Below are 17,317 nucleotides of genomic sequence, written 5' to 3'. Positions count from 1 at the left end.
TGGTTTATTGGAGATAGGAGTCTCACGGTCTCTCCTGCCCGGGCTGGCTTTGAACCGAGATCCTCAGATCTCAGCCTCCTGAGTAGCTAGGATTACAGGCGTGAGCCACCAGCGCCCGGCCATTTCCTATCTTTAGGTACAAATCATATTGGGTAAGACCCACTGGGCATCAAGAAACATTTATCCCTTACATTGTAAATATGTGTGAAAATGTCACAGTGGAATCCCTCCCCATATATCTTGTATAATTAATATATAGGCATATAAAATTTTAAAATGAAAAAAAGAATCATTTCTATTCATGACTGATTCCTGTAGGGAAAGCCCTGGGGTGAGGATAGAGGCGGGGCTAAAAGTTCCCTGCAGATCTGCAATTATATAACCTGAGAGTCCCAGGCAGACCAGGGAGAACGCAGACAGGGGAAGCTGCCAGGGTTTTAGAGAAAAAAAAATCATGATTCTTACACAGAAGTAAAAAGGTTTTGCACTCTTGCTTAGCTTTTTCACTCAAGTCTGGTGCTCTACCATTTGAGCCACATCTCCACTTCTGGCTTTTTGGTGGTTAACTGGAGATAAGAGTCCAATGGACTTTCCTTTCTGGGCTGGCTCTGAATCTTGCTCTTCAGATCTCAGCTTCCTGAATAGTTAGGATTACAGGTGTGAGCCACAGGTGCTCAATTTTTCTCACTATGTCTTGTCTCATCTGAAATAACCAGTTCAAAGTCTTATCACTCCTCAAAGCTGTCTCAGTCCTTTCATCTTTGATGATCACTGCCCTCTTACATAGTCCTGGTGGTCCAGACACAATTTAGAACCTTATTATCCATTTGTTTTTATTGCTCTCCTAACTGGCAGGGCAATATGGAATTAAAAAGTACAATGCTAGAGGGGAGCCACTTGCATCTCAGTTTTGACTTGTCAGTGACTAGATGTTTTGTTTGTTTGATTTTGTGCTAGTTCTAGGGCTTGAACTCAGGGCCCCAGTGTTGTCCCTGAGGGTTTTTGTTGTTGTTGTTTTTTCCCCTCAAGGCTAATGCTCTACCACTTGAGCTGGGCTCCACTTCTGGTCTCTTTTTTAATGGTTAATTGGAGATAAGAGTTTCACATAGTTTCCTGCCTGAGATGGCTTTGTATGACAATCCTCAGATCTCAGCCTCCTCAGCAGCTAGAATTACAAGTATGAGCCACCAGCACCCAGTAAGATGTTTTATTTTAGAGAAATCATTTAACTTCATTGGACTTTGAACTTACACACTAACAAATGAGGCAAGATTCCTAAAGGCTTGACCTACACATTGTGACTTTCTTCTCTTTCAGTTTTCTTTTCTGTTTCCTTCCTTTTCTCCTTCCTTCCCTCCTTCCCTCCTTCCCTTCCTTCTTCTCCTTCTCTTCTTTTTATATCAGGAACTCAACCCAGGACTTCACTCATTCTAACACCCCACCTCCATACTCTGTGATTCAGAGCAATTTTTTTTAGTGAGTGTTAGCTTCAGAGGATAGGTACGCTTCCCTGTGTTGACCAAGGCCACATATAATCTGATCTCCCAATAGATTTGAGTTTTCTTTGACCCTCTTGTAAGCCTCCTCCAGCCACAGCCAAGTTCCTACAACACATCAATCACCTAAGTACTTTTGTACTTGTTATTTCCTCTGCCTGGAATGCTGTTTATCCTAGCCAATAGCTTACTCCTTAAGAATTCTGCTTAAATGTCACTTTCTCAGGAAAGCCTTCTTCAATACTCCTTTAAAAAAGAGAAACTACTCAACTCCATTAAATGCTCCTTATCCTCCATCTTGCTTTTCCTTTGTTCCTCAGATATCTGACATACTATACTGTTTATCTGTTGACTTGCTGCCTCCCACTAGATACTTTCAATTCCTGGAATAGAAGGATTTCTCTCTCTCTCTCTCTCTCTCTCTCTCTCTCTCTCTCTCTCTCTCTCTCTCTCACACACACACACACACACACACACAGTTTATTCCCATCCCATTTTCTTAGTGTCTACAACAGTTTTTTGTACATAGCTGGTGCTAGAGGCTAGTCCAACAGAAACAAAGCCAGGACTCTATCTGAAGAGCCTTATTGGCCCAGTGAGTTCCAGCTATGTCATGATGGGAGTGAACTTGATCTGGGCAATGATCCTAGTTCACTTGAATGGAGATGTAGGTATATAATGTTCAGTTAGCAGATCATTACAAGTGTGCAAGTTGGAAGAATGAGGCTTTAAATGAAGCCAGAGGGCCTTATTTTAAGAGCTGGGGGATAGAGTTCAAGTGATAGAACTAGATGTGAGGACCAAAGTTCAGCCCCTCCCCCAATATTAATGACTAGGTGAGATGAATAAAGGGAGGATTACAAAAGTATTGAGTTTTTAATTAAGCAACTAGATAGAAGTTTGTGTTATGAACCAACATGGGGACTAGAAGAAAAGCAACCAATTTGCAAAGATGATGAATTAACTTTTGGATTTGTTGAAAATGAGGTTCTACACATGACTAAGAAGCAGTTAAAGTTCAGCTCCTAAGCTCCCCAAATCTGCTCCCCTGTCTCGACAAATGCCCTGTCACCTACTCGGGGGCATCCAAATCCCAGCTGTCCTCACTATCCTGCCCTCTTTTCCCCAAACCGTCGTCCCCATTCCTCAATTCTCAACTCGGCGATCCTTGTCTGCTCGAGCAGCTATTACAAGATTCTCCTAGGGGCCCCACGTTTGCCTTAGATCCCTAAGAGTAATCCCGAAGCTACTCCTCTCCAAAGCCCCCCAGAGCCTTGGGTAGCGCCAGCGGGACGGTGTGAAGCGGGGTGGGACGAGTTCCGCACAGCTGATGAGAAGAGAGCGTGAACCACAAGACTAGCAGTCCTTGGGACCAAATGTCTAGCAGAGCTGGGGAACAGCAGCGCCCCACCCCCACCACCCCAGCGGGCAGCCAGGCCTCAGAGGGACAGTCTGCAGGAAAGGAGGGTGGGGCCGAGTCAGAACTGGGGATATGGACATGTACTCTCCACCTTCCTCCCGAAGCATGAACTCCCACTGCAACTGTCCAGACCACAATAGACTTTAAGTGGAGATGCCTGTCCTCCTGGGACCCCTGCGTCTCGCTCTCCTATTTATCTAGTTGGATTCGCCCCTCTGTCCACGGCGACCCGACCCGACAGAGAAAACGTAGCATTTGCTACCCGCGGGGTGGGGCTGCGCGAGGGAGTGCGGTTGGAACTAGAGCGGGCGGCCATGTTTGTTTGGGGCAGAAGCCGCGACTACGGAGCCTGAGAGGGTCCAAGACAGTCCCGAGCGAAGAGCTCTTGAGAAGGGGCGGAGCTCGCGGCCACGGCGGGCGTGGAGCGGAGGGTAGTGGCAGTCGTTGAGGTTCATTTCCAGCTCGGGGGCCCCATGGCCCAGGCGTCTCGTCCTGGAGGTCTTCTGCCTCCACTCGCTAACGTGCCCTTCCTGTCGGCCCGACCGGGGGACGCCGGGGAGCAGCAGTGGGAGGGCAGGAGGGCGGGCGCCCTCCGCCGGGAGGTACGTGGCGGGTGGGGGCTGTCGCCGGGGGCTGCCAGGGGGAGCGCCCCCTGCCCGGATGCTCGGATTGGCGCAGCTCCCGGAGGGCCGCCGCGGTGGCTGCCGCGGGCCGCCGCGGACGAGGAGCGCGGCGCGGAGGCTGCGGACTGCCGGGGAGAGCCCGCGGCCGGCGGCCCGCTGTCCCCGGCTCTGCAGCGTCTGCGGGCGGTGTTGCTGCGGCTGCACCGCGAGCGGGAGCAGCTCCTCCAGGCCCGGGACTGCGCCCGCCACCTCCAGGGGGTCGTGAGTCTCCTGAGGGCCTTGTCCCCCCGCGCGCCTTTGCCTCAGCTGTGCCGCGACTTGCAGCTGCACCCTTTCCGAGCTACGATCCCCGGAGTTGGCCTTCGGGACCCTGTTGAGCCGGGACTCCTAGCGCGCCCTCTGGGACTCGCCGTCCAGCGCCTGGATGCGGTCATCGAAATGCAGCTTCGTGCTCTCGGTCGGGCACCCGCCTGCCTAGGACGGACGTCCCAACTCGCCGAATTGGAGCTGGCGCTTCCCGTCTACTACAGGCTACTGGAAAATGTCCTGAGCCACCTCCCCGGGGCAGCGCGCCCATTTCCCCTGACCCGTGTGTTGTGCCTCCTGACCCGGGAGCGGGGTTGCCAGGTGGCTAGTCTGCTAGAAGAGGCACTCAGGGGATCTGACTGGCAGAACAGGCTCCGCAGGTGGTGCCAGGAGGAGCAGGAGCTGCTACCAGGGCTTCTGAGTTTAATAGGGAACCTGTCAAGTCTAGATAGCAGTGGAGCGGGGCTTGGAGAGAAAGGATTCCTGTGGAGCCAATACTGGACACTACTGTGGGCAGCATGTGCTCAGCGTCTGGACCTACATCTGGGACCCTGGAGGGACCCCAAAGCAGTGGCACAACAGTTGAGTCAGGCACTGGGTCAGGGTAAGTGATGGACCTGGGTGGGCATTTGGGAGGGCTGGTGTCTCTTCCGTCTCCTGAGTCAGCCTACTCACCTGCCGGCCTGACAACAGAAGCAGGTCTTATAGATGGAATAGTTCCTGGGTTCAGACCACAGCCTTGTACATTTTCAAGGCAAAGTCTTGCTTTCCACCAGTCTTGAGTCCTAGAGGATCCATCATTGAATGGAAAGGGGCGGTGGAAAGGGAGTTCCTGTTTTCAAGCTCCAGAGTCATTTCTCCCACTAGCATATCTGCCTCAGGAATGTGAAAAGGAACTGGCCTCAGTGTGTCACAGACTACTTCATCAGTCTCTGATCTGGACCTGGGACCAAGGTGAGAAGACTGGGACACTGGGAGTGTTACACGTTACAAGTTGCGCCTCTGCCTCAGTCTATATCCTCTTATCCTCAGGTTTCTGCCAGGCGTTGGGATCAACCCTTAGGAATCAGAGCAGTCCTGTCTCAGCAGCTGGTACCCCTGAACTGTTGGAGAAGCTCTTTCCTCCTCTCTTGGATGTCCTTCAAGAACCTAGGTCGGGATTGATCCTTCAACAGTCTCTAGGTGAGAGGGGGGCCTGGAATGGGGCAAAGGGGAACAAAGCAATTGAGTATATTCCCTAATTCTGTTTTGAAGTCATCCTCCTCCCAAAAGACCCCTAAGATACTCTGCTGCTACCCTCATAGGTCCTGCACCTATTGCCCTGGGACTCTGTACCCTGCAGACTACCTTGCTCTGGTTTTTGGGCAGAGCTCAGCAGCACCTGACAGCATGGTGCCCAGGTTCCTTCCTGCTCCTGATCCAAAAGGACTTACCAGTGAGTGCCTAGGGAGTGGAGAGGGGAGCACCCTAGGCTGGGCTGAGCCCTCACTCCAGCTTTCCATCCAAAGCCTCTATTGCATGAAGTGGAAGCTCTGGCTAACCTGACCTCAGAAGAAAGCTTAGATCTAGAGCTGGAGCAGTATCTGGGCCTGGAGATTCAGAAGCTAGCCGCACAGATGAAGGTGAGCACAAGACCCCTGACAATTGCAATTTAAAACCCTGCTGTTTGCTAACTTAGAGGAAGAGAATTGGGATAGACAGAGTGGAACATCTTAGTGATTTGAAATCTTGGAGATTTATCTTCTCTTGCTCTGTTAATTTGTGTTTGTTTGCTTTTCTGGAACTGGGGCTTGAACTCAAAAGGGCCTGGAAAGTAAGTGTGCGTGTGTATGTGCCTATGTGCATGTGCATGTGCAAACATGCACCAGTACTGGGGCTTGAACTCAGGGCCTTATATTCTTGCTTGGCTTTTTTGCTTCAGGATGGCTTTACTACTTGAGCCACACCTCCATTTCTGGCTTGTTGCTCGTTGATTTGAGATAAGAGTCTCACTGATTTATATACCCAGGTTTGTCTCAAACTTTGATCCTCAGATGTCAGCCTCCTGAGTAGCTAGGGTTAAAGGCATGAACCACCAGCACCCACCTAGGGCCTGCAGTTTTTTCTGTTCTTTTTGTTGGTCATGGGGCTTGAACATAGGGCCTGGGCACTGCCCCTAAGCTCTTTTTGCTCATGGCTAGTACTCTACCACTTTGAGCCACAGTTCCACTTCTGGTTTTTGAGTGGTTACTTGGAGGTAAGAGTCTCACAGGGAGTTTTTCTACATGGGCTGGCTTCAAACTGTGATTTTCTCAGCCTCCTGAGTAGCTAGGATTACAGGCATGAGCTACCAGTGCCTGGTGTTCTGGACTTTTGCTACTCATATCTAGTGCTTTACCACTCGAGTCACACTTCCACTTTCAATTTTTTGCTGATTAATTGGAGATAAGAGTCTCTAGGATTTGTCTGCTTGAGAAATTCTTAGATCTCATCTCTGTTGAGTACAAACTATGGAAAAATTCTAAATACAAATATATACTAATATACCCCACTAACACAGCATTGCATTAACAGTTATTGACTTACCAACTTTGTTTCACTTTTAGGCCCATCCCCTTTCCTCCACACTACTAAATTCTCTTGTGTTGTTAATAGCCACTGACAGTCATGCTCAGACTCATTATTTCATTTAAGGTTGCAAAGGGTTGGTATTCTGATTCTATCCTCTCTTCTTCATTAGTTGGGTTATGCCTATACACAGAAATGTGTCCTTAATAATTTGGCTACATGCAGTACATGTTGTAGAGAAAAGTAGGTTTCATGAGTATATCTTTCCCCCTTTTCCTACCAATGTTCACTACAGTGTTTCTACTCTCTTTAAATGTTTAATTTGTACTTTTGTTAAAGTACTATATGTCCATTGCTTAAAAAGTTAAAATAGGGCTGGCAGCTCAGTGGTAGAGTGCTTGCCTAGCCTGCATGAAGCCCAGGGTCAATTCCTCAGTACCACATAAACAGAAAGCTGGAAGTAGTACTGTGGCAAAAGAAGCTCAGAGACAGCGACCCAGGCCCTGAATTCAAGCCCCAGTTCTGGCAAAAAAAAAAAAAATAGAAAAGTTAAAATACACTCCTGACTTTGGAGGAGGAGGTAGGAAGATGACAAGTTTGAGGTCAGCATAGCCAAAATTGGTGAGACCCTGTCTCAAAAAAAAAAAAGCAGGGGCTGGGAAGGTGGCTCAGTGGTAGAGTGCTTGCCTTGCATGCATGAGGCCCTGGGTTCCATTCCTCAGCACCACATAATCAGGAAAAGCTGGAAGTGGCACTATCGCTCAAGTGGGAGAGCGCTAGCCTTGAGCTGAAGAGTGCAGGGACAGCACCCAGACCCAGAGTTCAAGTCCCACGACCTACAAAAAAAAACAGGTGTTGGGGTTGTGGCTCAATGGGTAAGGCATTTGCCTAGCATGCTGTAGGCCCTGGATCCAATCCCCAGTACCACTTCTTCCACCCCCAAAAAAGTGAAATACAGCTGGGAATGTAGCTCAGTAGTAGACTACCTACCACTTATGAAGCTTTAAGTTCAATCCCCAATACTAGAAAAAAAAAAAAAAAAGTTAGGAAGGCTTCTTTGCCAGTATTGGGGCTTGAACTCAGGGCCCTATATTCTCACTCGGGTTTTTCTGCTCATAGATGGCGCTCTACCACCTGAACTACACCTCCACTTATGACATTTTACTGGAAAATTGGAGATAGAGTCCCATGGACTTTTCTTGGTAGTTGGAGTGAGAACAGAACAAGAAGGAGGGCTGGGATGGTGGCTCAGTGGTAGAGTGCTTGCCTTGCATGCATCAGGCCCTGGGTTCAATTCCTCAGCACCACATAAGCAAAAAGAAAAAAGCCAGAAGTGGTGCTGTGGCTCAAGTGGTAGAGCGCTAGCCTTGAGCTGAAGAGCTGAGGGACAGCGCCCAGGCCCCGAGTTCAGGCCCCACGACCGGACCCCCCCCCAAAAAAAAAAACAAGCGGGAAAGGGACAATGTGCTTCCCATATGAACTAAATACTATGCAATGTTCTTCACACGTCTTGCTTCTCTTCCTGGCAATTGTACAGTTGAGCTTTTGCTCATAGTACTTCAGTACATATGGCCCTAGGACAACAAAGAAGAATCAGATGTGATTTTTCTCTCAAGCTAAACTATAAGGTCCCAGACGGTATGGAAGCAGTCTTATTCTGTGTAACTTGTACTAGAGTATTGAGCATGGAGGTTCCTAACAGACATCTAGTGGCAAAAGGATAATTTACTAGACAGACAGACAGAGAAAGAAAGGAAAAAAGAAAGGAAGGACTACTAAATATCCCCATGCTGCTGATCACATATATGGTATATAACATATGAGCACCGTTATATATTACAGACTGTGATAGACAATTTGCTCCAGGAAAGTTAGAATGAACTTGTGACTTTAAATGAGCATCATTATTCCACAATACTGTGAATTTCCGGAAATTATGTAATCACTTAATCACAATCAAAAAAAAAAAAAAAAAGAACCTTGGGGAAGGGAGGGAGGGAGGGGATGGTAGGGGGAAAACAATGGAGGGGGTAACAATGTTCAAGAGGAAGTGTACTCATTACCTCACTCATGTAACTGTAACCCTCTGTATAGTATCTTTACAATAAAAAAATTAAAAAAAAAAAAAAGGAAGGAAGGAAGGAAGAAAGGAAGGAAGGAAGGAAGGAAGGAAGGAAGGAAGGAAGGAAGGAACGGAGAAATCTGATTTGCTGGAGAAGTAAAGTTTAAACTAAAAACAGTTGTTGATAGCTGTTCTAAAAAGTCACATGGGCTCCTATATCTACACTACCACCACCAACCCCAGCCTTTCCCAGGACTTCTTTTTTGGTTCCACAGCATCTACATTTTCCTTTTTCTTCTCCCCTTTTTTACTCTCCTCCTCACTTTTGTTTTAAGGTAGGATCTTGCAATGTAGCCCAGGTTGCAGTTAAATTTACTTTGTAGCTTAGACTGGCCTAGAATACACCATCTCCTGCCTTAGCCTCCTCAGTGCTAGATTGTAGATATATGCCACTATACTTGGCTCACATTCTCTTTCCAGAGCTGCTGCAATTTGCCTTATCTCTCTAGGTTCTTTTCTTCTGAGATAGGCTGTAGAGTGAAACCCTCTTTATTGCTGTCTTCTCTTCCTGCAAAAACAACCCACCAACAAGCCAAATCAACAAACAAAACTTTTTTGCTTTGCCAGTCCTGAGGCTTGAACTCTGGGCCTGGACACTGTCCCTGAGCTTCTTTTTAACTCAAGGCAAGCAAGTGCTCTACCACTTTGAGCCACAGCGCCACTTCCAGCTTTTTTGAGTAGTTTATTGGAGATAAGAGTTTCATGGACTTTGCTACCTAGACTGGCTTGGTACCATGATCTTCAGATCTCAGCCTCCTGAGTAGCCAGGATTACAGTCATGAGCCCCTGGCACTCAGCTCAAAACTATTCTTTTGTCAGTCGTGGGGCTTGAACTCTGGGTCTGAGCACTGTCCCTGAGCTCTTCAGCTCAAGGCTAGTGCTCTACCATGTGAGCCACTTTCGATTTTACAGGTGTGAGCCACAGGTACCCGGCCTCAAAACTTTTTTTTTTTTTTTTTTTGCAGGTCCTAGGGCTTGAACTTAGGGCCTGGGCTCTGTCCCTGAGACTCTCTGTGCTCAAGACTAGCACTCTAACACTTGAGCCACAGCACCACTTTGGCTTTTCTGTTTATATGGTACTGAGGAATTGAACCCAGGGCTTCATGAATGCTAGGCAAGCACTCTACCACTAAGCCACATTCCTAGACCAAAATATATTTTTTAAATGTAACTTTTCTTGTATTATGGGTTATGTTGCTCTGTAGAAATGGTAGTAGGTGGTCAAGAATCTTTAATGAAAGGACTTCCCTTTTTCCCCTCAGCCTCTGTCCATCTGTCTGACTTTTAACACTGGAAAATATTTTGTGTACACCAATACTAGGGCTTGAATTCAGGGCCTGAGCATTGTTCCTTAGCATTTTTGCTTGATACTGGCACTATGCCACTTGAATCATACCTCCACTTCTGGCTCTTTGTTGGTTGACTGGAGATAATAGTCTCATGGAAGTTAGGTACTGTGTGGCTCACACCTGTAATCCTACCCAGGAGGCTGAGATCTGAGGATCTCAGTTCAAAGCCAGCCTGGGAAGGAAAGTCTGTGAGACTTTTCTCTCCAATTAACCACCAGAAAACAGGAAGTGGAGCTGTGGCTCAAAGTGGTGGAGGTAGCCTTGAGTAAAAGAGCTCAGAGACAGCACCCAGGACCTGAGTTCAAGCCCCACAACTGACCAAGTCTCATGGATTTCCTGCCCATGCTTGGTTTGAACCTGAATCATCAGATCTCAGCCTCTTCAGTAGGTAGGCTTACAGGCATGAGCCACCTGTATCCAACTGGTTGTAGATGGTGGTGGCAGGACATCTCTTTTTTTCCCTCTAAAGTCCCTATAGAATAAAATTAATTTTATTAATTTATGGAGAATTTTCCATCCACTGGATCAAAGCTGAGACGAACAGGCTAATTCTAAAGCAATTGTTCATAATTTAGGTCAGAACACTTGGAAAACTCAAAACAATGGCATCTTTCATAAGAAAATTCCCATGCCTACACAGTTATGCATATAATTCTAGGGTTTATGGACACCAAGTTGAATATCTCAAAGGAACGGACATAGGACCTGGCACTTGCTAGACAATTGCTTTACCACTTGAACCGTGGCCCTTAACTCTAGAAAAGCTTTATAATTTGATAAATCTCTTAACAGATAAGATCATTTTACATTCTTCCTATCCCCACAGCTCCTGCCTGAAGAGTCATTAAGTATCTTTTATCAAGAATGTCATAAACAAGCCACACAGGGCTTCAAGGTCCACATGCCACGGGGCCGATACTGGAGACTTCATCTCTGTCCTGGTAACTTCTCATCACAGTGATTCCTTTCCAGGGAGGGAGGAGGGTAAGAGTGACCCAACCTTTCCAAATCCTGGCTCCACATTACTGTCTCAATCCTTGACCTTACCTTCTGTGCCCTCCCCTCCTGATATCCAACTCTCTTCTCCCAAACCCTCCATAGCCTTACTTCCTGTCCTTTTTCTTCTCTCACTCCAGAACTTCCCAGTGCTCCTAGTGAGTATGCTGGGGTGGTGGTCCGCTCTGTACTGGAACCTATATTGCAAGGATTGCAGGGATTGCCGCCACAAGCCCAGGCTCCTGTCCTCAGTCATGCACTGACAGCCATACTAGGTGCTTGGCTTGACTACATCCTCACCCATGGGATCCGGTTCAGGTGGGGAGAAAAGAGGAATGAATGAAACTGGAAAATGGGAGGGGATATGGAGGTTTGGGGGCCAGAGGCAGGTGGTCACATTGTACTTGGAAATTCAGCCTGCAGGGGGCACTGCAGCTCAAACAAGACTTTGGAGTGGTCAAGGAGTTGCTAGAAGAGGAGCAGTGGGGCCTGTGTCTGGAGCTTCGCCAGACTCTGCTCATGCTTGGCATCTTCCAGCAGCTAGATGGGGCGCTGCTGTGTCTATTACAGCAGCCCCTGCCCAAGAATAGAGTCCACAGGAGGCACTCCTGTTGCTGTGAGTCATCTCCCCAGTCCACATTCTCCTCACCCCTCTTTCACTGCTTTAAGTAACCCACAGCCTAGACTCATCACTGCTCTGTCTTTAGCACTTAACCTATCAGCCATCTGCTTTCCACTCCTCCCTTACCAGGTGTTTGTCATGAGGTCCAGACGACAGAATTGCCCCACAGCAGCCTCAACAGCCTGGAGAGCTTGGAGCCCCCTCTACGGCTTGGAGCACCCACAGCCCATACAACTCAGCTATTAAGCAACTTGGGAGGAAGGGGACCTAACCCTGAGGTTTATCTGGTGGGAAATCAGCAGGCTTGGCTCGCCCTCAGGCACCACCAGCACCCTCGTTGGCACCTGCCTTTTCTTTCCTGCCTGGGAACCAGTGTTGAATCCTAACAAGCCTAGGTCCAAAAGTTCCACATCCTGGCTGGAAAAGCCCAGATATATGGAACTGAAGGACTCTAGAATTGGGAGCATGGAAGAAAGCATACGTAAACTACACAGAATCTAGACTTTTAAGAACGTACAATTCAGAGTAAAAGGCAAAACCATAACCTGGAACCTGAAAGGTCAGCATCTTTGGGCGGCTCAAACCTGGTTTCCACTCAATGACAGCATCTCAGAGCAAGAAGTGGGAGGAGAGATAGAAGGTTGGGTCTTCGGAGACAAAGAAAAAGGGGAAAATGAATAAAAACTAGAGAGGCCAAATAGTGCTTTCTCTTAAGTCCTAAGAGCCAGGCTAAAAAGTGAATTTAATCTCCAGTTCACCACCAGAAAAATGGATGTGGTGTTGTGGTTCAAGTGGTAGAGTGCTCACCTTGAGCTGAAGAGCTGAGGGACAGCGCCCATGCCCAGAGTTCAAGCCCCATGACCAACCAAAAAGAATATTGGGCTGGGGGCATTGCTCAATTCTTAACAAATGCTAGGCCCTGAGTTCAAATCCTCTTATCAGAATAATCATCATCACTAAAAAAAAATTAGACTGGAGCTGGGCACTAGTGATTCATACCTGTAATTGTAGCTACTCAGGAGGCTGAGACCTGAGGATTGAGGGCCAAAGCCAGCTCAAGCAGGAAAGTCTAATTATCTCTTAATTAACCAGCAGATACCTGGAAGTTAGCCTGGCACCGGCGGCTCATACTTGTACTCTATGTCTGTAATCCTAGCTATTCAAGAGGCTGAGGTCTTATCTCCAATTAACCACCAGAAAACCAGAAGTGGAGCTGAGGCTCAAAGTGGTAGACAGCCATGAGCCCAGGACGGGGTGGGGAGGGGTTGGGAGACAAAAAACTGGAAGTGGAGATGCGGCCAGCCTGAGTGAAAAAGCCAACCAAAGAGCACTAGGTTCTGAGTTCAGGCTCCAGCACCAGGACACACACAAACAAAATATATTGGACTGGGCTAGGGGTGTGACTCAAGTGATAGGACGATTTGCCTGTCATGCCTATCAAGGCCCTGGGTTCAGTCCGCAATACAGAAAAAAATAATGGACAGAGGCTTGGCTCAGGTGCGTTTTTATTAGCACGTGAAAAGCCCTGAGTTCAACGCCCATTCATATGTGCATATTTCGGATGTAGGGCTTTCACGTTTGGTTATTCATTCAGTTACTGGACTGGAGTTTTCCTCCTAGTCGGTGAATAATCTTTGCTGTGATACTGCCCTCTTCTTGGAAGGATCCAGGATTTAAGAAGGTGTTAACCTAGATCTGACAGAGAAAGGGAAATGTTGCTCAAGACAGGTTTGCATTATTTGCTCTCATCGCGGTGGTCCAAATATCATAATGATATTCCTGCCGGGCGCCGGTGGCTCAGGCCTGTAATCCTAGCTACTCAGGAGGCTGAGATCTGAGGATCGCGGTTCAAAGCCAGCCCGGGCAGGAAAGTCCGTGAGACTCTTATCTCCAGTAAACCACTAGAAAACCGGAAGTGGCGCTGTGGCTCAAGCGGTAGAGCGCAGGGACAGCGCCCAGGCCCAGAGTTCAAACCCCACGACGACCACCACACCACCAAAATACTCCTGACTGCTTAGATTGCGCTCCTCCATGCTCTGTGAGAAAATGACTTCTCCCTCCCGCCCTCTTCCTCTTCGTTCTGCCCGTCTGAAGGCCGGACCGGCAGGTCACTGCCAGCGGGGCACCGGAGAGGCCGCGTTTCTCTGCGGCGGTGGAAGGCCAAGCCACGCCTACCGTTCTGTCCGGGGGGCACTTCCGCCCGCGCGAGTCCTTCCGGGGCGGAGGTCATCATGGCGGCGGCCATGGCTCGGCTCGGGCTCCGGTGCGTCAAGCAGGTTCGGGTTCAGTTCTGCCCCTTCGAGAAGAACGTGGAGTCGACGAGGTAGGCGCCGGGGGAGCGGGCGGGCGGGCGGGGGCGGGCGCTCGCGGCGGCCGGGCGCCCGCTGAGCCGGGCCCGGCGCGGGTCCCCGCCTAGGGCCTTCCTGCAGGCGGTGAGCAGCGAGCGGGTCCGCGCCACCAACCTCAACTGCCAGGTGTCGGCGGACGTGCGGCACGACGGCTCCGAGCCCTGCGTGGACGTGCTGTTCGGTGGGTGAGCGGGAGGGGCCGCGGCGGGGGCGGGGGGCGGCAGCCCCACCCGCGCTGTACCCCGCCGCCCGGCTCACGGGTGGGACGAACCTTCCCCCAGGAGACGGGCACCGCCTCGTCCTGCGTGGCGCCCACCTCACCGCTCAGGAAATGTTCACGGCCTTCGCCTCCCACGTCCAGGCCAGGAGCGCGGAGGACGGCGCGGACAAGCCAGGCGGGCGCTGACGGCCCCGAGGACAAGCCCATTGTAACCTGGGACCAGGACGGTGCTAGGAGGGCGATCTCAGAAGACCTTGTCTTAGTTGTTCGTCTCTATTCCGGTCACCGTCTGGAGGGCTCCGGAAGTGGGGGGGGGGGTTGGGAGCGTGCCTCTCCACGACACTGCGGTTTGGACACTTCAGGAGGAGGGCACAGGGAGGGGAGGACCGGTCTGGACGAACTTGATTTTTTTTTTTTCCACTTTACCGAATATGGCTTCTTCCACCCATCACATTGCCTTTTAATGTTGCTTACAAAAACAAAACACAAAAACCTGTGCTGTTTCCTATTTTAGTAGTTTTTCCTACTCTTAATTTGCCCACTCTAGTTTTTCTTAACCATAATCTGTGAGTTAAACCCTTGTATTTCTGTTTGGTTCTACCCCAGCTTCTATGGTACTACCAGCTTTTACCAAATACCAACGTTCTTTGTCAAAAATAGAATTATCTGGGGCTGGGAAGGTGGCTCAGTGGTAGAGTGCTTGCCTTGCATGCCTGAGGCCCTGGGTTTGATTCCTCAGCACCACATAAGTAAAAATAAAAAAGCCGGAAGTGGCGGTGTGGCTCAAGTGGTAGAGCACTAGCCTTGAGCTGAAGAGCTCAGGACCACAGTACAGGCCCCACGACTGGACCCCCCCCCCAAAAAAAATAGAATTATCTTACATAGTCATTTCTCCCATTCCTTTCAAAGACAGCTTATCTGCTCAGCCACCTTTGCTGATAAACACAGTATTACCTTATTCTGCCTTCTTCCTTGGCCATCATGTCCAATCTTTATAAAAATGCTCCTCAGATGATCTCTCCATTCCCATTCATTCTGAGTATCACTGTTGCAGTGTCATGACTGTCCTCTTTTATGTATTGGTGCTGCTAAATTTATCTTCCCAAAGTGCATGACTCTGCTTATCTCTCACCACTGTTTCAGAAAATGCTGGCTGAAATAAATTTTCATACTGGGTTAATATCTATTATAGTGATTGTGAGATCAGTTTATATCAGAGTCATTTAAAAAGGAAAGAAAAAAATAAAGAGTATCAAGTTAAGTCATGTAGAATAGGAAGCATTCCACTCCCCCCTAAGAAATTTTTTTTGTTTTGTTTATTAAGTACTGTACAGAAGGGTTACAATTCCATAAGTCAGGTTATGAGTATAATACTTCTTAGACAATGTCAGTCTTTCATTCTTCCTCTTTTGTCCCTACCCACAAATTACATAGTTCATTTTTTTACACGGTGTACATTGAATACAGTGACTACATTTGCTCACCGTCCCTTTCCATTTCCTACTATTCTTTCTTGTTTCTTTTTTTTTTTTTTGGGGGGGGGGGTCCGGTTGTGGGGCCTGAACTCTGGGCCTGGGCGCTGTCCCTCAGCTCTTCAGCTCAAGGCTAGTGCTCTACTACTTGAGCCACAGCGCCACTTCCGGCTTTTTCTTTTTGCTTATGTGGTGCAGGGGAATCGAACCCAAGGCCTCATGCATGCAAGGCAAGCGCTCTACCACTGAGCCACCTTCCCAGCTCCCCCTACTATTCTTTCAATAAAACAGTACTTTAGTTGTTCAGAGGATATACCTTTGGATAGGAAACTAAGCTGTGTGTGTATGTGCGTGTGTGCGTATGCTCATGTACATTTTTTTTTTTTTTTTGTATTCGGTCATGGGGCCTGAACTCTGGGCCTGGGCGCTGTCCCTCAGCTCTTCAGCTCAAGGCTAGCGCTCTACCACTTGAGCCACAGCGCCACTTCCGGCTTTTTTTCTTTTTGCTTATGTGGTGCTGAGGAATCCAGGGCCTCATGCATGCAAGGCAAGCGCTCTACCACTGAGCCACCTCCCCAGCCCCTACTACAGACTTTATTATGCTCAATTAAGGCAATCAAAGATCTCTTAGAGGCTGGGAATATGGCTTAGTGGTAGAGTGCTTTGGCCTGGCATGCATGTAGTCCTGGATTCCATTCCTCAGTACCACATAAACAGAAAAAGCCATAGGTGGCGCTGTGGCTCAAATGGTAGAGTGCTAGCTTTGAGCAAAAGAAGTTTAAGGATAGTGTCCAGGCCCTGAGTTCAAGCCCCAGGACTAGCAAAAAAATCTTTTAGAGACAGGTATGTAGTTTGCAAAATACATTTCATGTGACCCTCCATAGCATTACTATGATCTCTGTCTACAAGGGTGTCTCTCTACCTACCCAACTTTACCCTCCCTAAAACAAACAAACAAACAAAAAAACTTCCTGGAGTCAATAAAGAGCCAGGCTGCCATGATTTGAAAACTTGGTTCTGCTCTAAGTAGCTTTGTAAAAATTACCAGTGACTGCTTACTTATTCACTGAATAAGGATAATATTACTGCCCTCTGTATCCATGAATTCTGTATCTTTAGGCTCAACCGTGAATTAAAAATGTTCTAGAAAAGTAATTGCATCTGAACTGAACACTACAAACTTTTTCTTGTCACTAGTCCCTCCACAGTACTTACAGTGAAACAGCGATTTACACAGCAATTACATTGTATAGTGAAAAAATGATCTAGAGATGAGTTAAAGCATACAAAAGGAAATGTGTAAGTTTTAGGCAAATACTGTGACATTTTTAAGTGTGGTAGCAAGGGTCTGTAACCCACCCCTGAGGAGGCTGAAGTTGGAGAATAATGAGTTCCATGGCAGTCTGTGACACAAACAAGACACAAGTGTCCAAAAATAAAGTATTATGACTGTTTTACAAGGGATTTGGGCAGGGCTCAATCTATAGGGACTTAACAGCAGTCCTAGAACCAAATCTTGGCCTATTTCAGGGGATGACTGCCTGCACTTAGGTCTGAGAATTTAACAAGTTAATACCTGTAAAATGTCTACAACAATACTGGGAAGATAGATACCTTTTCTTTTTCCTTTTTCTTTTTGGTCAGTCATGGGGCTTGAACTGGGGGTCTGGGTGTTGTCCTTGAGCATTTTTGCTTAAGGTTACTGCTCTACCACTTGGAGCCACAGGTCCACTGCTGGTTTTTAGGTGTTTTAATTGGAGATAAGGGTCTTGGACTTTCCTGCCTGGGCTTTGAAC

General features: G+C 48.1%; 2 protein-coding genes and 1 long non-coding RNA gene across 6 annotated transcripts; 2 read left to right on the top strand and 1 right to left on the bottom strand.

Moving 5' to 3' along the window:
- Nucleotides 1-3,333: 3,333 nt before the first annotated feature.
- Nucleotides 3,334-12,204, top strand: Ccdc142 (coiled-coil domain containing 142). Of its 3 annotated transcripts, none has more exons than XM_069989050.1 (9): nucleotides 3,334-4,449; nucleotides 4,713-4,799; nucleotides 4,878-5,027; nucleotides 5,150-5,280; nucleotides 5,354-5,467; nucleotides 10,690-10,804; nucleotides 11,000-11,177; nucleotides 11,276-11,475; nucleotides 11,611-12,204. In XM_069989050.1, the coding sequence occupies exons 1-9, from the start codon at nucleotides 3,390-3,392 to the stop codon at nucleotides 11,865-11,867; spliced, it is 2,292 nt and encodes a 763-aa protein (XP_069845151.1). In that variant the 5' UTR covers nucleotides 3,334-3,389; the 3' UTR covers nucleotides 11,868-12,204. The 3 variants fall into 3 exon arrangements, with proteins under 3 accessions (XP_069845151.1, XP_069845150.1, XP_069845152.1); XM_069989049.1 differs by having other exon boundaries at nucleotides 4,857-5,027; XM_069989051.1 differs by lacking the exon at nucleotides 11,611-12,204 and having other exon boundaries at nucleotides 4,857-5,027; nucleotides 11,000-11,134; nucleotides 11,276-11,421.
- A 765-nt stretch (nucleotides 12,205-12,969) lies between these two features.
- On the bottom strand, nucleotides 12,970-13,711 carry LOC138804666 (uncharacterized). Its single transcript, XR_011365313.1, has 2 exons — nucleotides 13,657-13,711; nucleotides 12,970-13,176 (listed from the first exon to the last, which is right to left on the bottom strand). It is a non-coding gene; the product is annotated as an uncharacterized lncRNA (long non-coding RNA).
- A 1-nt stretch (nucleotide 13,712) lies between these two features.
- Nucleotides 13,713-14,557, top strand: Mrpl53 (mitochondrial ribosomal protein L53). 2 transcript variants are annotated; one of them, XM_069989053.1, is made up of 3 exons: nucleotides 13,713-13,804; nucleotides 13,898-14,010; nucleotides 14,191-14,557. In XM_069989053.1, exons 1-3 carry the CDS (start codon nucleotides 13,713-13,715, stop codon nucleotides 14,259-14,261), a joined length of 276 nt encoding a protein of 91 aa, XP_069845154.1. In that variant the 3' UTR covers nucleotides 14,262-14,557. The 2 variants fall into 2 exon arrangements, with proteins under 2 accessions (XP_069845154.1, XP_069845153.1); XM_069989052.1 differs by having other exon boundaries at nucleotides 14,111-14,557.
- The last annotated feature ends 2,760 nt before the right edge of the window (nucleotides 14,558-17,317 follow it).

Source organism: Dipodomys merriami, unplaced genomic scaffold (genome assembly GCF_024711535.1).
Source record: "Dipodomys merriami isolate MVZ:Mamm:240054 unplaced genomic scaffold, mDipMer1.0.p SCAF_37, whole genome shotgun sequence".
Lineage (NCBI taxonomy): Eukaryota > Metazoa > Chordata > Mammalia > Rodentia > Heteromyidae > Dipodomys > Dipodomys merriami.
Note: the sequence above shows the minus strand (reverse complement) of the source record. Positions and strands in the feature narration are given on the sequence as shown.